This window comes from Rhagoletis zephyria, unplaced genomic scaffold (genome assembly GCF_001687245.7).
Source record: "Rhagoletis zephyria isolate East Lansing unplaced genomic scaffold, Rhagoletis_zephyria_1.1 Rzeph_scaffold_00723, whole genome shotgun sequence".
NCBI lineage: Eukaryota > Metazoa > Arthropoda > Insecta > Diptera > Tephritidae > Rhagoletis > Rhagoletis zephyria.
The window spans coordinates 173644-188933 of NW_016157807.1; the positions used below are offsets into that span (position 1 = coordinate 173644).

The 15290-nt window shown below is 35.3% G+C and overlaps 1 protein-coding gene across 2 annotated transcripts in view; it reads left to right on the top strand.

The window, feature by feature from the left end:
* Positions 1 to 9056, top strand: part of Shal (Potassium voltage-gated channel protein Shal) — a 181392-nt gene extending 172336 nt beyond the window's left edge. The window contains exon 6 of one of the 2 annotated variants that reach the window (XM_017613831.1): positions 8711 to 8836. In XM_017613831.1, the coding sequence (XP_017469320.1) occupies positions 8711 to 8806 (96 nt within the window). In that variant the 3' untranslated portion in view covers positions 8807 to 8836. Of the gene's footprint in view, positions 1 to 8710 lie in introns of both variants that reach the window. The other variant, XM_017613832.1, reaches the window with a different exon arrangement.
* Positions 9057 to 15290: the final 6234 nt, after the last annotated feature.

Below are 15290 nucleotides of genomic sequence, written 5' to 3' on the forward strand. Positions count from 1 at the left end.
CGGTTTTGCATTATCTTGATACGCGGTTTTGCATTTTGTTGATACGCGGTTTTGTACTTTAAACGACGATATGTATAAATTGCCACTGATCAAAACTACTCGAGAAAAAAACAGTTTAATAGCACGAGTGCAACACCGTACACGTGATAGAAGTAAAACTTCTTAAAAAACATATGTGTGCGCCCCACACCCGGTAGAAATCTTAATAAAAGGTGCGTTCGTTTAAAATCTCCAGTAAAAAACATCCTACTGCCAAATTCCGCCGAAATGTCATCTGTTCTCTCACAAGAGAAAAATATCCAAAATAGTACGCGAACTGAAAATTTGCAGAAACTTGCAAGTTAGAGGAACAGCTGATATAATTTTTGTTTACATTCAAAAGTGTAAAATTTAAAACGTACGAAAACTCATCACAAAGTGGTATCCTGACACAGTTTATTGATTAAACAAATAACTACTTTCTTCTTTAATTAGTCGCATTTTGTAATGTTTAACTTCCAAACCATCAAATTCAACTTTGTGATTTGCGTGAATTCAAACCAGCTGTTTTTGATCAGCTGTTTTCCTGTTGACAAATTGCTGTTGGCAAAAATTTTTCCAGCAGAAACCAGCTGCTCTCCTCAAATTGAAATGTCCTGTGCTCTCTCAATTTCCCCTACTTTGCAAGTTTTTTGCGTACGCGAACGCAAAAACCTGAAAGTTTTGGTAAAACATGAACAGTTAACAGCTACGGGAACGCAACTAAAATTAAACTATCCTAAGTTGGTAACAAGTTGATACATTTTATGATTTTTCATAATTTTTTTTCGAATACAAAGGATATGATCATTCTTTTTCGCTTTATTCCGTATTCGAAAAATTATATGCTTCTGTGTCCATTGATTTCAACACATCATTTAGATTTAGATAACATTTTTAGCACTTTATTTGAGAAAAATAAGACATTTAGATTATTGTTTGTATTGTTGTCGATTTTAAATTTGCTACCCCAAAATAATTGATATCCAATAAAACACCTCTTTGAGGTAAAATTTTCGAGTGACGAAAGCTGAACTACAGACACAAAATTTATGATCTAAATTTCGTGACGAAAATTATACGAATTTTTTAACTCTCTTGGAAACGTACCGAAAATCTTTTTTATTTATTCGGAACGTTGCGAGATTCCGTCTTCTGCTAGAAACACAAAATAAAAAACAGAACTTTTGCAACGATTCGTATGAATAAAAAAGGTTTTCCCTACGTTTCAAAGGCAGTTAAAAAATGCGTATAGTTTTCGAATTCACGAAATTTATGTCATAAATTTTGTGTCTGTAGTTCAGCTTTCGTCACTCGAAAATTTTACCTCAAAGAGGTGTTTTATTTGATTTGAATTACGTTTAAAAATAAAATAAACAGAAAGACCAGTAATATATCAAAATACATAATATTTTTTTTTTGGTAAGTAAGGAGATATCTATGGGTGTGGGAAATTTACGAAATTTCGGGCAAAATCGGGGAATTCCCAAAAATGAGTGGGCTACCCAGCTTTGGTACCACCTAGCGGTTTCTTTTTTGCAAAACTATGTTTTACTAGGATTATTCCACACGAGCCCGCGGGTGCCCAAAGCAGCCCAGAAAGCGTTCCTTCCACTTTTGGATCGTAAATGTCTTCTTTTTCGTTCCCGAAATAGCCCGGACTCTTTTTCTGGGTAGAAATGAGCAAGAAGTCAATTTGAAATAACAGCTGTTCTTTGCTTACATCCGATAGCAAATTTTGTAAAATACAAAAATGGAAAATAGCACTAAAGGTTTAGAAATGTAGGTATTTGCTAATTTTATTAGCTTTATAAGATATATGCACATAAAATCATTGTTTAAAACTGATTTGTTGATTCCGGGCATCAAAAGTGGTTTTTTGCGTTCCTCACGCTCTTTTTCCGGGTAGAAATTTGCAAGAAGTCAATTTGAAATAACAGCTGTGGTTTGTTTACATCCGATAGCAAACTTTGTAAAATACAAAAATGGAAAGTAGCACTAATGGTTTAGAAATATAGGTATTTGCTAATTTTATAAGCTATATAAGATAAATACACATAAAATCATTGTTTAGAACTGATTTGTTGATTCCGGGCACCAAAAATGGTTTTTTGCGTTCCTCACGCTCTGGGCACTTTTGGCACGGGTTGACACATTTTTGACACTTGTGAGAGAGTAACTTATTTTTACGCTCTAATTACCGAAACAGCCCCGAAAGCGTGTGGAACAAACCTCCAAATAAATATGCCAAAGTTGAAACAAAGCAGAGCTTAACTACGGCTTTTCAAAATATCTCGACCCGGGTGCACCTAGTAATTGCTGTTATTAAATAAGAAAAGTCGACATATTAATATTGCATTGGCTTTATTCAACACGGTATTACNCACTTGTGAGAGAGTAACTTATTTTTACGCTCTAATTACCGAAACAGCCCCGAAAGCGTGTGGAACAAACCTCCAAATAAATATGCCAAAGTTGAAACAAAGCAGAGCTTAACTACGGCTTTTCAAAATATCTCGACCCGGGTGCACCTAGTAATTGCTGTTATTAAATAAGAAAAGTCGACATATTAATATTGCATTGGCTTTATTCAACACGGTATTACTTTTCGCTTGCATTCTTTTATGCGTAGCTTGCACTTTATGCCTTTTAGTGTATTATTATAGCCAAATAATTTGGCATATGTGTCAAGTTACATATAAGACATTGTTGATTAATGCACGCAAATGAAAGTAGACGCAAAATGTGGAATATGCTTATGTCAACAAAAACGTGGGAATAAAGCATTTGCATTAATTATGCTTATGTAAAGCAAAACGTGGGAATAAAGCCTTTACAATAATTTTGCTTACGATCTAAAGTTTTTATGGCCTTATTATTTAGCTACGTAAGCATTTAGTTTGTATAAAAACGTAATCATTAATTCAATAAAGATCACTTGAAAGCAATCAAGCAAACAACAGTGTTCGAACTTGGCGTAATCGCTGTTATTCTGAACATTCTGGTGACCCCTATGAAAGGACATTCAGCTTAAACAAGGCCAGTACAGCAGTTTAAGGAGCCACAAAACTAAACTAAAAGAAGAAAAATGGATCGTTTCGAGGATTGAATAAATATTGAATCAATTGTCCGAAACTTTAAAAACGACCCGCAATCCAGGAAGCAGTCAGTCAGCTATTACGAAGAGTGAGTGAGAAGACTGGACAGCGAGTGGTCGAAGTTTGAAACAACTGACAACAAACTTCGACTGCTTGAAAACCCCCAGCTGGATCACGACTACTTTACAAAGGACTACTCTAACAATATAATGGAAATTGTAAATCAGTACAAGGAGATTTTCGAGTCCGCAGTGCTCCAATTGGCTCAAACCCCGACGAGAGTATTGCGCTTAACAACTGATGAAGGAAGTACGTACCAACATAATGCTTCAGCTTCAAAAGTCAACACTGAAGCACGGCATGATACTGGAACCAAACAGGCGGCTTCCAACGAGTACACTAAACTAGTTCGCAGACAAGGGGTAATGATGGCCTCGTTGCGACGGTTACTGAACGACAACGTTTCACCACAATGTGTTCCAACAATTAATAAACTGTGGGAAAATATAGAATACATTCACTTCAGGATATATGAGATGTTCGACAGCCCACCCGAGCAGGGCTGCAAGGTCGATAACTTCATTTCACTTGAAGAAAAGGTATGGAGTACTTTGCAAGCAGCTAATAGTGACTCCCATACTGAGCAATCTTCAAACCAACTTCCGATTAAACTGCAATCCATTTCATTGCCGAAGATAATAATTCCAAAATTCGATGGCACCTATTTAAAATGGCAAGAATTTCATGACCTATTCTCGCAACTGGTAATAAATCAACCTCTTTCAAAAGTTCAGAAAATGTGGTACTTGAAAACTCACTTAGTGGGGGAGGCTGGAAATCTAATTAAACATTTCGCATCAACAGGAGAGAATTTTGATGCAGCTTGGTTCATGCTTCTGGAGCGTTACAACAACAAACGCTTGCTGGTGAGCAAGTTAGTACATGAGCTAACTACTACACCTGGAAGCACATCAATGGACAATGTCAAAAAACTGCATGACACAACACAAGAATGTCTATTAGCATTGCAAAATTTGCAGATAGACACATCAACATGGGATCCACTTCTGCTCCCCCTTCTACTAAAGAAACTGGATCAACCGACTCGTTTGCGGTACGAACAATCATTATCAAAGCCACGGGAGGTACAAACACTCAAGGAATTCCTGCAATTTCTGGAGAAACACTTTCAATCCATGGAAGCGATGGGTGTCAAAGACAAATCTACAAGCTCAACTGCAAAGGTGTGCACTTCAGTCACATCCAAAGGTCATAGAAATGACACTTGCAGCATGTGCAAAAAAGGAAAACATCCATTATTTTCTTGCAAGGAATTTTTACAACAGTCTCCATCGGCACGCTTTCAGTTCATAAAAGGGCAGAAATATTGCCACAATTGCCTAAAACCGGGACATGGATCTAAAAATTGTATATTAAGAAACTGTCTGAAATGCAACAAAAAACACAACACGCTGTTACATTTCGAGGATTCAAAAAGGGATGTGAGCAAAGACATTACATCAGTAGCCACTCCAACACAAGGCAACGAATCGCAAAGTACTACACCATCCAGGACCAAATCAACGCCATCAAAAGACGAAGCAGCGTCACTTACCACCGCAAAGCACACAAAGTCAAACACATATGTACCACTAAGCACTGCCATGGTGAAAGTTAGAGGAATCGGAACAGAAGTGCAGTGTCTGGCAATTCTCGATTCAGGCTCACAAGTTAATTTTGTGACTGAACGATTGGTTAAACGTCTTGGCATCTCAACTAAACCATCATCAATCTCCATTAGTGCCATCGGGTCAAGGAGCACTAAGATACAGCATCGAGTCAATGTGGCGCTACAGTCTCGGATCAACAACTTTACAACGCGGCTAGAGGCAGAGGTATTGACTCAGATTATATCCCCGCAACCTTCGCAAGAAATCAAGATCGACGAAAGGCAAATTCCTGAGAACATCATGTTAGCATCAACTGTGTAAGATGCACCAAAGCTAAGCCAAAACTAATGAGTTAAATTATGGGGAACTTGCCTTCAACAAGAGTAACTCCAGCAAGACCATTCATTAACTCAGGCGTGGACTTCTGCGGGCCATTTTGGGTTCACTTAAGGATAAGGGGAAAGAAACCACAAAAGGCCTATGTAGCGATATTTTGCTGTTTTGCCACAAAGGCAGTGCATTTGGAATTAGTCACCGACTTAACGACGGATGCATTTATTGGTGCCTTAAAATGATTTTTAAGCCGAAGAGGACATTGTCAAAATTTATATTGTGAGAACGCAACCAATTTTGTAGGCGCGAAAAACCAGCTTTCTGAACTTACTGACGTTTTTTATGGAAATTCATCACGAGAATCAATAGTAAAGCAGTGCAGCGGAAAGGGAATAACATTTCGTTTTATACCTCCTAGGACTCCACATTTTGGCGGTTTATGGGAAGCAGCGGTAAAATCTGCTAAGCATCTACTAATAAGAAGCACCTCGACAGCGTTCTTAACGTATGAAGAATTGGACACGGTAATCATCGAGGTGGAAGGAATCCTAAATTCCAGACCAATCAGCCCAATGTCCGACAATCCTAACGATCTAACAGCTTTAACTCCAGGCCACTTCCTCATAGGAGAACCCCTAAATGCCCACGTTGATCCAACGTGTAGCCCACAGCAAACAAATTTATTAACAAGATGGAAACTTGTTTCTCACCTCAAACGCGAGTTTTGGAATCGGTGGTCCCGCGAATATTTATCGGACCTTCAGCTGCGAAATAAGTGGAAGAAACGACACAACAACATCATCCGTTCGTTTCAAAGGCAGTTAAAAAATTCGTATAATTTTCGTCACGAAATTGATATCATAAATTTAAGTTTACCTCAAAGAGGTGGTTTATTTGATATCAATTATTTTGGGGTAGCAAATTTAAAACCGACGAAAATACAAACAATAATCTAAATGTTTTATTTTTCTCAAATAAATTGCTAAAAATATTATCTAAATCTAAATTATGTATTCAAATCGATTTGCCCATTGAAACATATAATTTTTCGAATACGGAATAAAGCGAAAAAGAATGATCATATCCTTTGTATTCGAAAAAATTATGAGAAGTGATAAAAACTTATCAAGTTGGTACCAACTTTGGATACAATAAACATTTGTATTCGTCTGATTGTCTCGTAGTTTATTTTTATATGTTAATTTTTAACCATTTGACCCTTTTTGGAGCGAAATTTTTTTCAATTTGAATCGCAATATCTCCATAACAAGAGTTTTCCCAGATATAAGCTATATACCAGATGAAAGATAAGATTTTGGGCTAGATTTGTGGAAACCTAGAATAAAATCGACGGACCATTTTTTGAGAAAATGCCCGAAATGTATATTTTCAGCATCCCGATTTTTAAATTTCAGGCGATAACGTTATGACATATTTATATTTAATAAATACAAAAGATGGCGTTAGATAGCTTGTTTAAAGACCCTTTCTTCTGATATCCACGTCAATGGTATGGACTGAGAAGTGCGGCCTCAGTGGTAGTTTAAAAAATTGCCTTTTTTCGATTTTCAGGCAGCAGCCACGCCCACAATGGCATACGAATCAAAACTTCCTGGAACAAAACCTTCTTAGTTTTTTTGTAGTCNGTTTGTTTTCAAATATTTTAAGCCACTCAGGAATGAAGTTTTTATTTATACAAACCAACAATCAACATTTTGAAAGGAATGCCGAGTGAATGCAGACTATGTTGATTCAATCATTTTACAGCTCTGATACATACCAACCCATCTCGTAGTGGAGACACGAACCAAAACACATTTACCTCTATATCTTTCCAACTAGTAGCCGGAACTTATTATATAAGGTATCGTTTGAAAGGTATTGGCCTATAGAATAACATAAATATGTTGGATGTACCGATGTGCATCCTTAAACCGGCAAAAGCAAAAACACCTTTTTTTGTTTCGCAACACTTTAGCCAAATTTTTAAGAATCCGGTTAATCGTTTATGAAGCTTGAATACGTTTTCTGGACACACTCTGCAAGACCTTTCCAACGATATCTCAAACATGTCGATTGGACGTCTGGATAAAAACTTCCAAATCTCGTGTATATATAAGTCATTTCAGCATGCTACTGTGGCTGCTTTCGTCACTTGCGCGCACTGCCGTGCGCTGTGACACAAAGTTGTTGAAAACACAACCCTGTGACTGCCAAAATGTACAAATCTGTATAAATGTACAAACCGTGTGATCCCTGATCAACCAGACTGAATTCTTTTTTAGCTAAAAGAAAAATGTGTAAAATGATAACTTATAACAAATAAATAAAGTTTTAGTTTTTAGTAGGCCACACAATGCCTCTTTGGCAAATAGGCGAAAAAGATCAGAAAAATCGCCCAAGTCTATTTAATTTTTTGATTATTACATGTGACAAAACCTTTAAAAAGCTTCTCCCGTCAAAAGCTTTGATCGTAATCCACCACAAATCAAATAGGAAGACATGCTCTGCCTAAGCCAAATCCATATCGTCATTTAAAGTACAAAAGCGCGTATCAACAAAATGCAAAACCGCGTATGTGAGGTTGCATAAATTATTTTCTAGAGAGTAAAAACACTCATATTTAAAATTGTTCTCTTTTTTATAAAGCAATCGCATTCCTGGCTAGCATATTTCAGGACGAATGGATAAGGATTGAGCCAAGAGCAAATCCAATTTTTGGCTGAAAATGTCAGTTACGCAGTTTTGCAGAATGACGATACGCGGTTTTGTACTTTAAACGACGATATGTAGCTGAACATGTTCGCCACTTTTTTTCGTAGGAGAGGGAAATGCTTTATGCACTGGCCGGGTGCTCTATCTCTATACTACCTTCCCCGAGTGTGGGACTCCCACCGAAGCGTGTTGGGCTACCCACTAAACCCAAACTCCCACCGCCCGCGCAAGAATCCCGCATCTGGCACCGTATTTCTGCATGTCTTCAGATGCACTTGTTACAGCGCTCTTACACGATATGTATTTGCATATGTAAATGCTACTTTTTTCTATCTACTCGAATGCGCCATATACAAGAACGTATCGGAAAAGTAACATTTACATGTGCAAATACATATCGTGTAAATAGCTATTAGTAGAGCAGTCGATTTCCAAAAAATGGTCAAGAATCAGTTTTTGATGGGAACCGCTTTTTCACGAGATTCCCGTGGATTGAAAAGCTCGTGATGCAGTTGATATTTTTTATAAAAACACAAACTTTTTTTATAATACATATAGAATATTTAGCATAAATTATTATTTTTTGTATTTAATTTTTTTCTTTCTTTTTCGTATTCTCGATAAGCTCGTATGTCTCGTTAACTACTTGAAATTGCTTGTAGGTATGACAGTACCCGAGATTGTAGCGATAATTCGATTCCCCGGGTATCAAATACTCGAGATTTCGCGAGCGAAAATCGAAATTCCTATTTGTCAGTAAAAATATAAAAGATTCAATAGCATATACACATATAAATACATATTTAGGTACAAAATTTTAAAATTGAATTATTTTCTCTCATATACCATTTCATGCAAGTGTTTTTTTAATTTTAGGCTTGCGGAAAGTACCTACCGGCTTCGGGCAATGCTCAAAATAATCAAAACAATCAGCCCATGGATGGTACGTACCTGGTGGAGGCTTCCTTTTAAGGCGTAATATACTTACATATACTGATAAAATGTAATTACAAATTGATAAAGTATTAAATATTACAGCACCGAGTTTATAACCTAAAAATATAATACATGTATATACAAACCTTGCAACTTAAAAAATTTAAATAGCGAAATCTTTAAACTATGTATTTCTTGTAGCATATCTATGTTGAACAAGTCAAGGAAATTCTGGGAAGAAATAATTTTGCCCTGATTTTGTAAAATAAAAGTTCTATGAAAACAATTTGGGTCTTTTAAATTGGATTGTCAATAAAAATGCGATTGGAGGCATGTTTTTAAGAGGAGTGAATCAAAGTGCTTCGAAATAAAAATACCACTGGTTGATAGTTCTCAGATATTAAAAAGAGAAAATCTTACCTGCTCCAGAATGTGGGGACTTCATCACAAAAGAAACAGCGTATTCGATTTGATGCTGACAACATAGCTAGCCTGGAAAGAGAATGCTGCAGAGGAGTATTAACTCTACCTCAGGGCCGGCCGCAGGGGGAGGGGATTTATGTAAAGTAATTCGCAACAACCAAGAATACCACAATACACCACACACACACCAGCAGAATACACCACAACTCAATGAAAAGTCCCCTTTCAGACACGTCAAGTCTTGCTTTCAAGTCTGCTCGTTCGTAGGCGAAGGAGGTGAGAAGAGAGGGGAAGAGTACAGATACCTCCGTACCGTCAATTCGTTTCAAGTTTTCTTGTCTCTTTTGATCCTTTCGTTGCTTCCCATTTAAAGAACCAAGGACTTGAATTCAATTAAAGTTGACGCGTGTGGAAGCAAATAGAAAACACAAAAGAGAATGCGAAAAAAATTGCTTTCAAGACTTGACGTGTCTGAAAGGGGACAAAGCCTCATGATGCGTTACCCTGCAGTGAAAAGCTGAACCAGTATGCACAAATTCCAGTTCATGAACTATTATTTAAGGATAAAAGTTATACCAGTTCGTTATAAACCATAATTACACCACTTCCTCATAGAAAAAAGTAAACAAGTTGGTAGAAATTCTAGTTCGAAAACTGGTATTAAATGGGGAAGTCATACCAGTTCGTCATGGACTATAATTATACCAGTTGTCCGCAGTGAAATGCCAAACCAGCCAGTATAAATACTAGTTCATTAATTAGTATTCGCTAAGGGTCTGATTATGCATACTTCGCATAACTTCGCACAACCATTTGCACCAGTGCAATAAAAATGTAACTTAAGAAAATGTGAAGCGAAATCTAAACTGAACAGATCGCTAAGTTTTTAAAAATTCTGCTAATTTCTGGGTAATGGAATACATACAAATTAGATACAAAGTACATACGAAATTACAGTATAAAGTTTATGCGAAGTTGTGCGAAGTATGCATAATCAGACCATAAGGCTTTCTGCACATTGGTCATCCAATCATAGTTGCTTCATCGTCACAATCATGATGCAACGATTACATGACGACTACACTTTCGCCCACTCGGTCGTGATATTTCAATTCATTTGGCGTCTAAAAAATCACTTGGAGCTGGTATTTTCTGTTTTCTGGTTGATATTTTCGTGAAATATTTACAAAAACCTGCAATTTTTAAAATATAGACTATGCTGCAACAATTCTAGACATCATTTTTCAGTAAAATCTCTTCTTTTCTTTTCCTGAAATGTGTTTTGAACATGCACACAGAGACTTTTTACAATTTCGTCACATTTTATAGTTAAAACGCTCACATTTATTGAATTTTAATGCAATTATGCACTTTTCAATAATTTCCACAGATTTTATGCAAAAAATGCTAATTTTTTTGCAATTTTAATGCAAATATTAACTTGTTCACTAATTCTTCCCCATAAAATGTAAACAAATAATACGTGCACAACGATTAGCAAACGACGGTGCCGTATTTATCCGTTTCTGCATCTTCTACGATTTGCCGATAACTAGGCGATAACGACAAGTGTGCCAATCTCCTTTGAAATGCATGTGCTCGGCTCAAAATTTCAGGGCGAGACGATAACGCAACTATGATTGGACGACAAGTGTGCAGATAGCCTAAAGCGACGACCCACAGTGGTGCAAAAAAGGTTGCTATGGACAAATCAATTTTGAGAGCCCAAATATGAACCGCCTTCATGCTTCTTTTTTTAAATAAGAGATAATTAAATTTCGCGTCGATCTATCCGTGGCGATTTTTTTAAAGAAGCTCTAGTTTTTTATTTATTTATGTTGAAAAGTGAAAGAAAACAAATTTTTACGTTTTCATGCTTCCAGTTTTTTCGAAAATACTTGAAATTAATTTCAAATGCCTGCAATTATTTAAAAAAATGTTCATGAACATAGGATGCATTTACTTAAAAAATGTTTTTAATTTTTCATATATACTGATATATATATTTTGAAAGCCGTTGTTTTCTAATCGAAAAACTCGAGAACAACTGTACCGTAATTTTTGAAATTTTGGACATCGACTCTAGACCCCCAAAGGATGATAATAGAAGAAAACTAATTTCGATATAACAAAGGGGGCGTGGCACCTCCCATACAAACCGATGTTTTCACACAAATAATCTCTGGAAGTATTCATCGTAGAGTGCTGCAACTTAGTATAGAGATATATAATAACAACGCCAAACTCATGGAAAAATTGAGAGTTATTGAAAAACGGGGCGTGGCACCTACTATACAAATTGAATTTCTCACATTAGAAACTGAATTTCTCACATTAGAAACTGAATTTCTCACACTAGAATGTGTATGAGGTGTGAGAAATTCAGTTTGTATGGGAGGTGCCACGCCCCGTTTTTCAATAACTCCCATTTTTTCCATGAGTTTGGCGTTGTTATTATATATCTCTATACTAAGTTGCAGCACTCTACGATGAATACTTCCAGAGATATGTTGTGTGAAAAGTTCAGTTTGTATGGAAGGTGCCACACCCCCTTTATATATCGAAAATGCTTTTCATCCCCGGATAGTCTGGAGTCGATGTCCGAAATTTAAAAAATATTGGTACAGCTATTCTCGAGTTTTTCGAACAGAAAAAACGGCTTTCAAAATATATATGTATTAGTATAGATAACAAATGAAACGCATCTTTTAATTAAATGTATCCTATGGTGAAAAGGTTTATGAATAATTTTTATTCAGACATTTGAAATAAATTTCAAGCATTTTCCAAAAAATTGGAAGCATTCAAACGTAAAAATATTTTTTCTTCCATTTTTCAACATAAATAATTGAAAACCTAGAGCTTTTTTATGCGATGCGAAATTTAATTATCCCTTATTTAAAAGAAAGGAAAATGAAATCGGTTCATATTTGGGCCCCCAAAATTGATTTGTCCTGAGCAATCTTTTTTGCCCTACTGTACGACCTACCTTTCCGGCGATTTCGAACAAGTTATGCGATCAGTGACATCTGTCTTTGAATAGCCGCAACCAAAACTAAACAGTGGTTAATTGCTTTCATCACAAATGTCGGCTGTGGCGTCGACTGAAGACTACGGATTTCGGTTCTGAGATCTCAGGTTCGAGTGCGCGTGGAGGTTGTTAAAGTAAAGTAAGTAAGTAAATTTATATAATTATAATTATTTCAATTTATTTCAATTTAAATATTAATATTAAATATAAAATAAATTTTGTACATAAATTTAATTTCATTTGGAAAAAACCTAAATTCTCTCAAACACCGTAAAAAAATTAAAATAAATAATTTTTTGTTCTTTTTAAAACAATAAATTTGAAAATTCCAACAAGAGATATAAATAAAAAAAGATTCACTCACTGAGATTTGAACTCGGATCTCTTGATTTGGTGTGCCAAAGCTTTACTCTGTCGACCATTGACATATGACATTGACAAATGAAATACTTATGCTTTTCACGAGGGTGAATAGGCAGTCTATCCCGTCAACTGGCATGATGCCACTAGCAAGGTGTATTAAACAAGGTGTGATTGACAACTCAGTGCGGCTCTCTTTTAAGGTACTATAATGTCAAAAAGTATAAACAAACGAATTAACCCTTAGTGATGCATGTATCTTGTCAGCACTGATGCCCTAGGCTTTTATTTCGATTATAGTTTTGTTTTACTTACATTACATATATTTTGTCAATAAAATAAAACAAATTGTTTATAAAATCGTTTTAGCAATTTTCTTGTTTTTAATTGCCCAAGTTTTATGCTTTGGTGTGTTTATTTTTATATTTAAATTTTTTATCCTAAACTCGACCCTTATAAAAGTATGATTTTACATTTGTTTCCAATTTTATATGTGACATTAACTCTAACAATTTTGAAATGAAATTTTTTTTCATGCGAAATAGTTTTCCATTAAAGACTTTGCTTCGAGCGGTTTTACTTTAAGCTCTTCCATACTTGCTTGCATGGTTATAATTATTTCGGTAAGCCGAAATATTTCTGGTTCCAAGGTGCATTCTAAAGAGTCGTCTGTTTGACTTTGGGCATCAACAAAGAATGTATCCTGATCGTGTACTAAATCGTATGGCATTGGGACTGCGCCTGTGTATAAACGAGCTCGTTTGAAAGTGCTTGATTTGGACGGACAACTAATGAAATCACTTTCCTTGAAGTGGTTTACACAAACGCGAGATGAATCACGTAGTACAACACCACAGCTTTCTTCCCATCGCTGCCGTCTTAATTCGCAACTAGGTGGTTTAAAACATCGCACTATTTTCGTGTCGTGACTTTTATTGCATACAGCGCACCGTTCAAACGTTTTGCTCCGTTTCATCTTGGTTTCCTTACATTAAATATTTAAGCAAAGTCGAACATATTTACTTATTATCAAACTTAAATGTACTTACTTGCTCTCCTCGGCGGTTTATCTCTTAACAAGAAAATTTGTTGCTTGAAAAATTTGTGTGTAATTTTTTTTAACAAATTCAAATTTGAAAAAAACACATTTTCAAATGGGTTAACAATTCATTTCAATTTGACATTACAACCTGCTTCGTATGAGAGCAATGTCAAAATCAATCACACTTTGTTGAATACATTTTGGCTACTAATATTTCTACTGGTAGCGTGCTGATACAGGAGCGGACAATTGACATCTCCTATGACACCGCCATGTAAAAAATACCAGTCGCTAACAATGAAAAAGTATACAACGTGAACTAGTTGGGCTGAAACGCAAACTGGTAGCATTCTGGTTCACAACTGGTAGCTTTCCCTGCAGGGTATTTAGGTACTAAATTATTCTGCTTCCAATAATGCAATTCGCCGAGGTACAGATAGGGTTGCCAGATTTTTTATGCACGAAATCAGTACGTTAGACTTTTTCATGCTAAAAAATCAGTACTTTTCAGTACATTTTTTTATAAAGCAAACTTATGAATGTAAGTAACAGATAATGCTTTAAAACGCCAGAGTACTTGTTTTTAAAAACATTTTGGTATAAATAAAATATAGTTCACAAAAAATAAAAGTGTTATTCATTTTAACATGAGTGTGCACTAGACCGTTCGTTATTTCAACTTCTTTTTTAAATATACAGTTTGCCGCGCGGCAAAAGATGTCTTTTGGTCTAAAAATAAGCTGTGCAAAATTTTATTCGAATATGATAACTCTAAATACTTGCGCGTTGCATTTGAAAATTTAGAAAACCATATGCATTCTGGGAAAATTTTTTTAACAAAATAGTTGAAGGTCGTGAATTTTATAGTCATTTGCTATGTAAAATAACTCACACAATCTGAATATGAGGTTGAAAATTAAAAAAGTAGAATAGGTTTTAAGAATTTGCGAAATTATCGTTTTTTTCAAATTGAGAAAACAACATTTTCAATTTTTTCCAAAAATATCCGGTTGTGATTATCACACCGCAAAAATATCTCCACCAAATTAAAGGTCTTTGAAATCCCTATGAACCTGCTATACAATGTTTTGCAATCAAATTATCAGTTTAAGAGTTTTATTTTTTACAAGCTTTTTCTGAAATATTCTTTTCTTATCAAATTTGGCCACATTTTATTGAATTTGGTTACTGGGCACTAGGTTGACCAGATGAGCTTTTCAAGCGGTTATTAGACATACTTTTGAGCGTAGTTTTACTTGAAAATAAGGATCATAATATAAATACATAATACATTCAATAAGTACCGTTGTTTCAGTTTTACAAGTATAAATGTATCCCGCAGAAACTTCCAAACTTTATCTAAAAATCAAATGTTATTTTGCTATCTCAATTTATCTTATTTTATCAACTTTTTTGCTAGCCAAGGCATGATAATTTGTGACAATTGTTAAAAAATATTTCAAACTATTGCTTAATGAAACAAACCTATTGTCAGCTGTTTTTCTAATTGCGATGTGCATAACATGCCACTGGAAATGATATTTTAATTTATTTTACAATCAAATGTGCTGTACAGTATCGATACGTTGCTTGAATCCAATGTCATTTACTAAATTTGCTATAACTTTTCTATTTTCAAATCGATTTGCAAAAAATTTGGATCT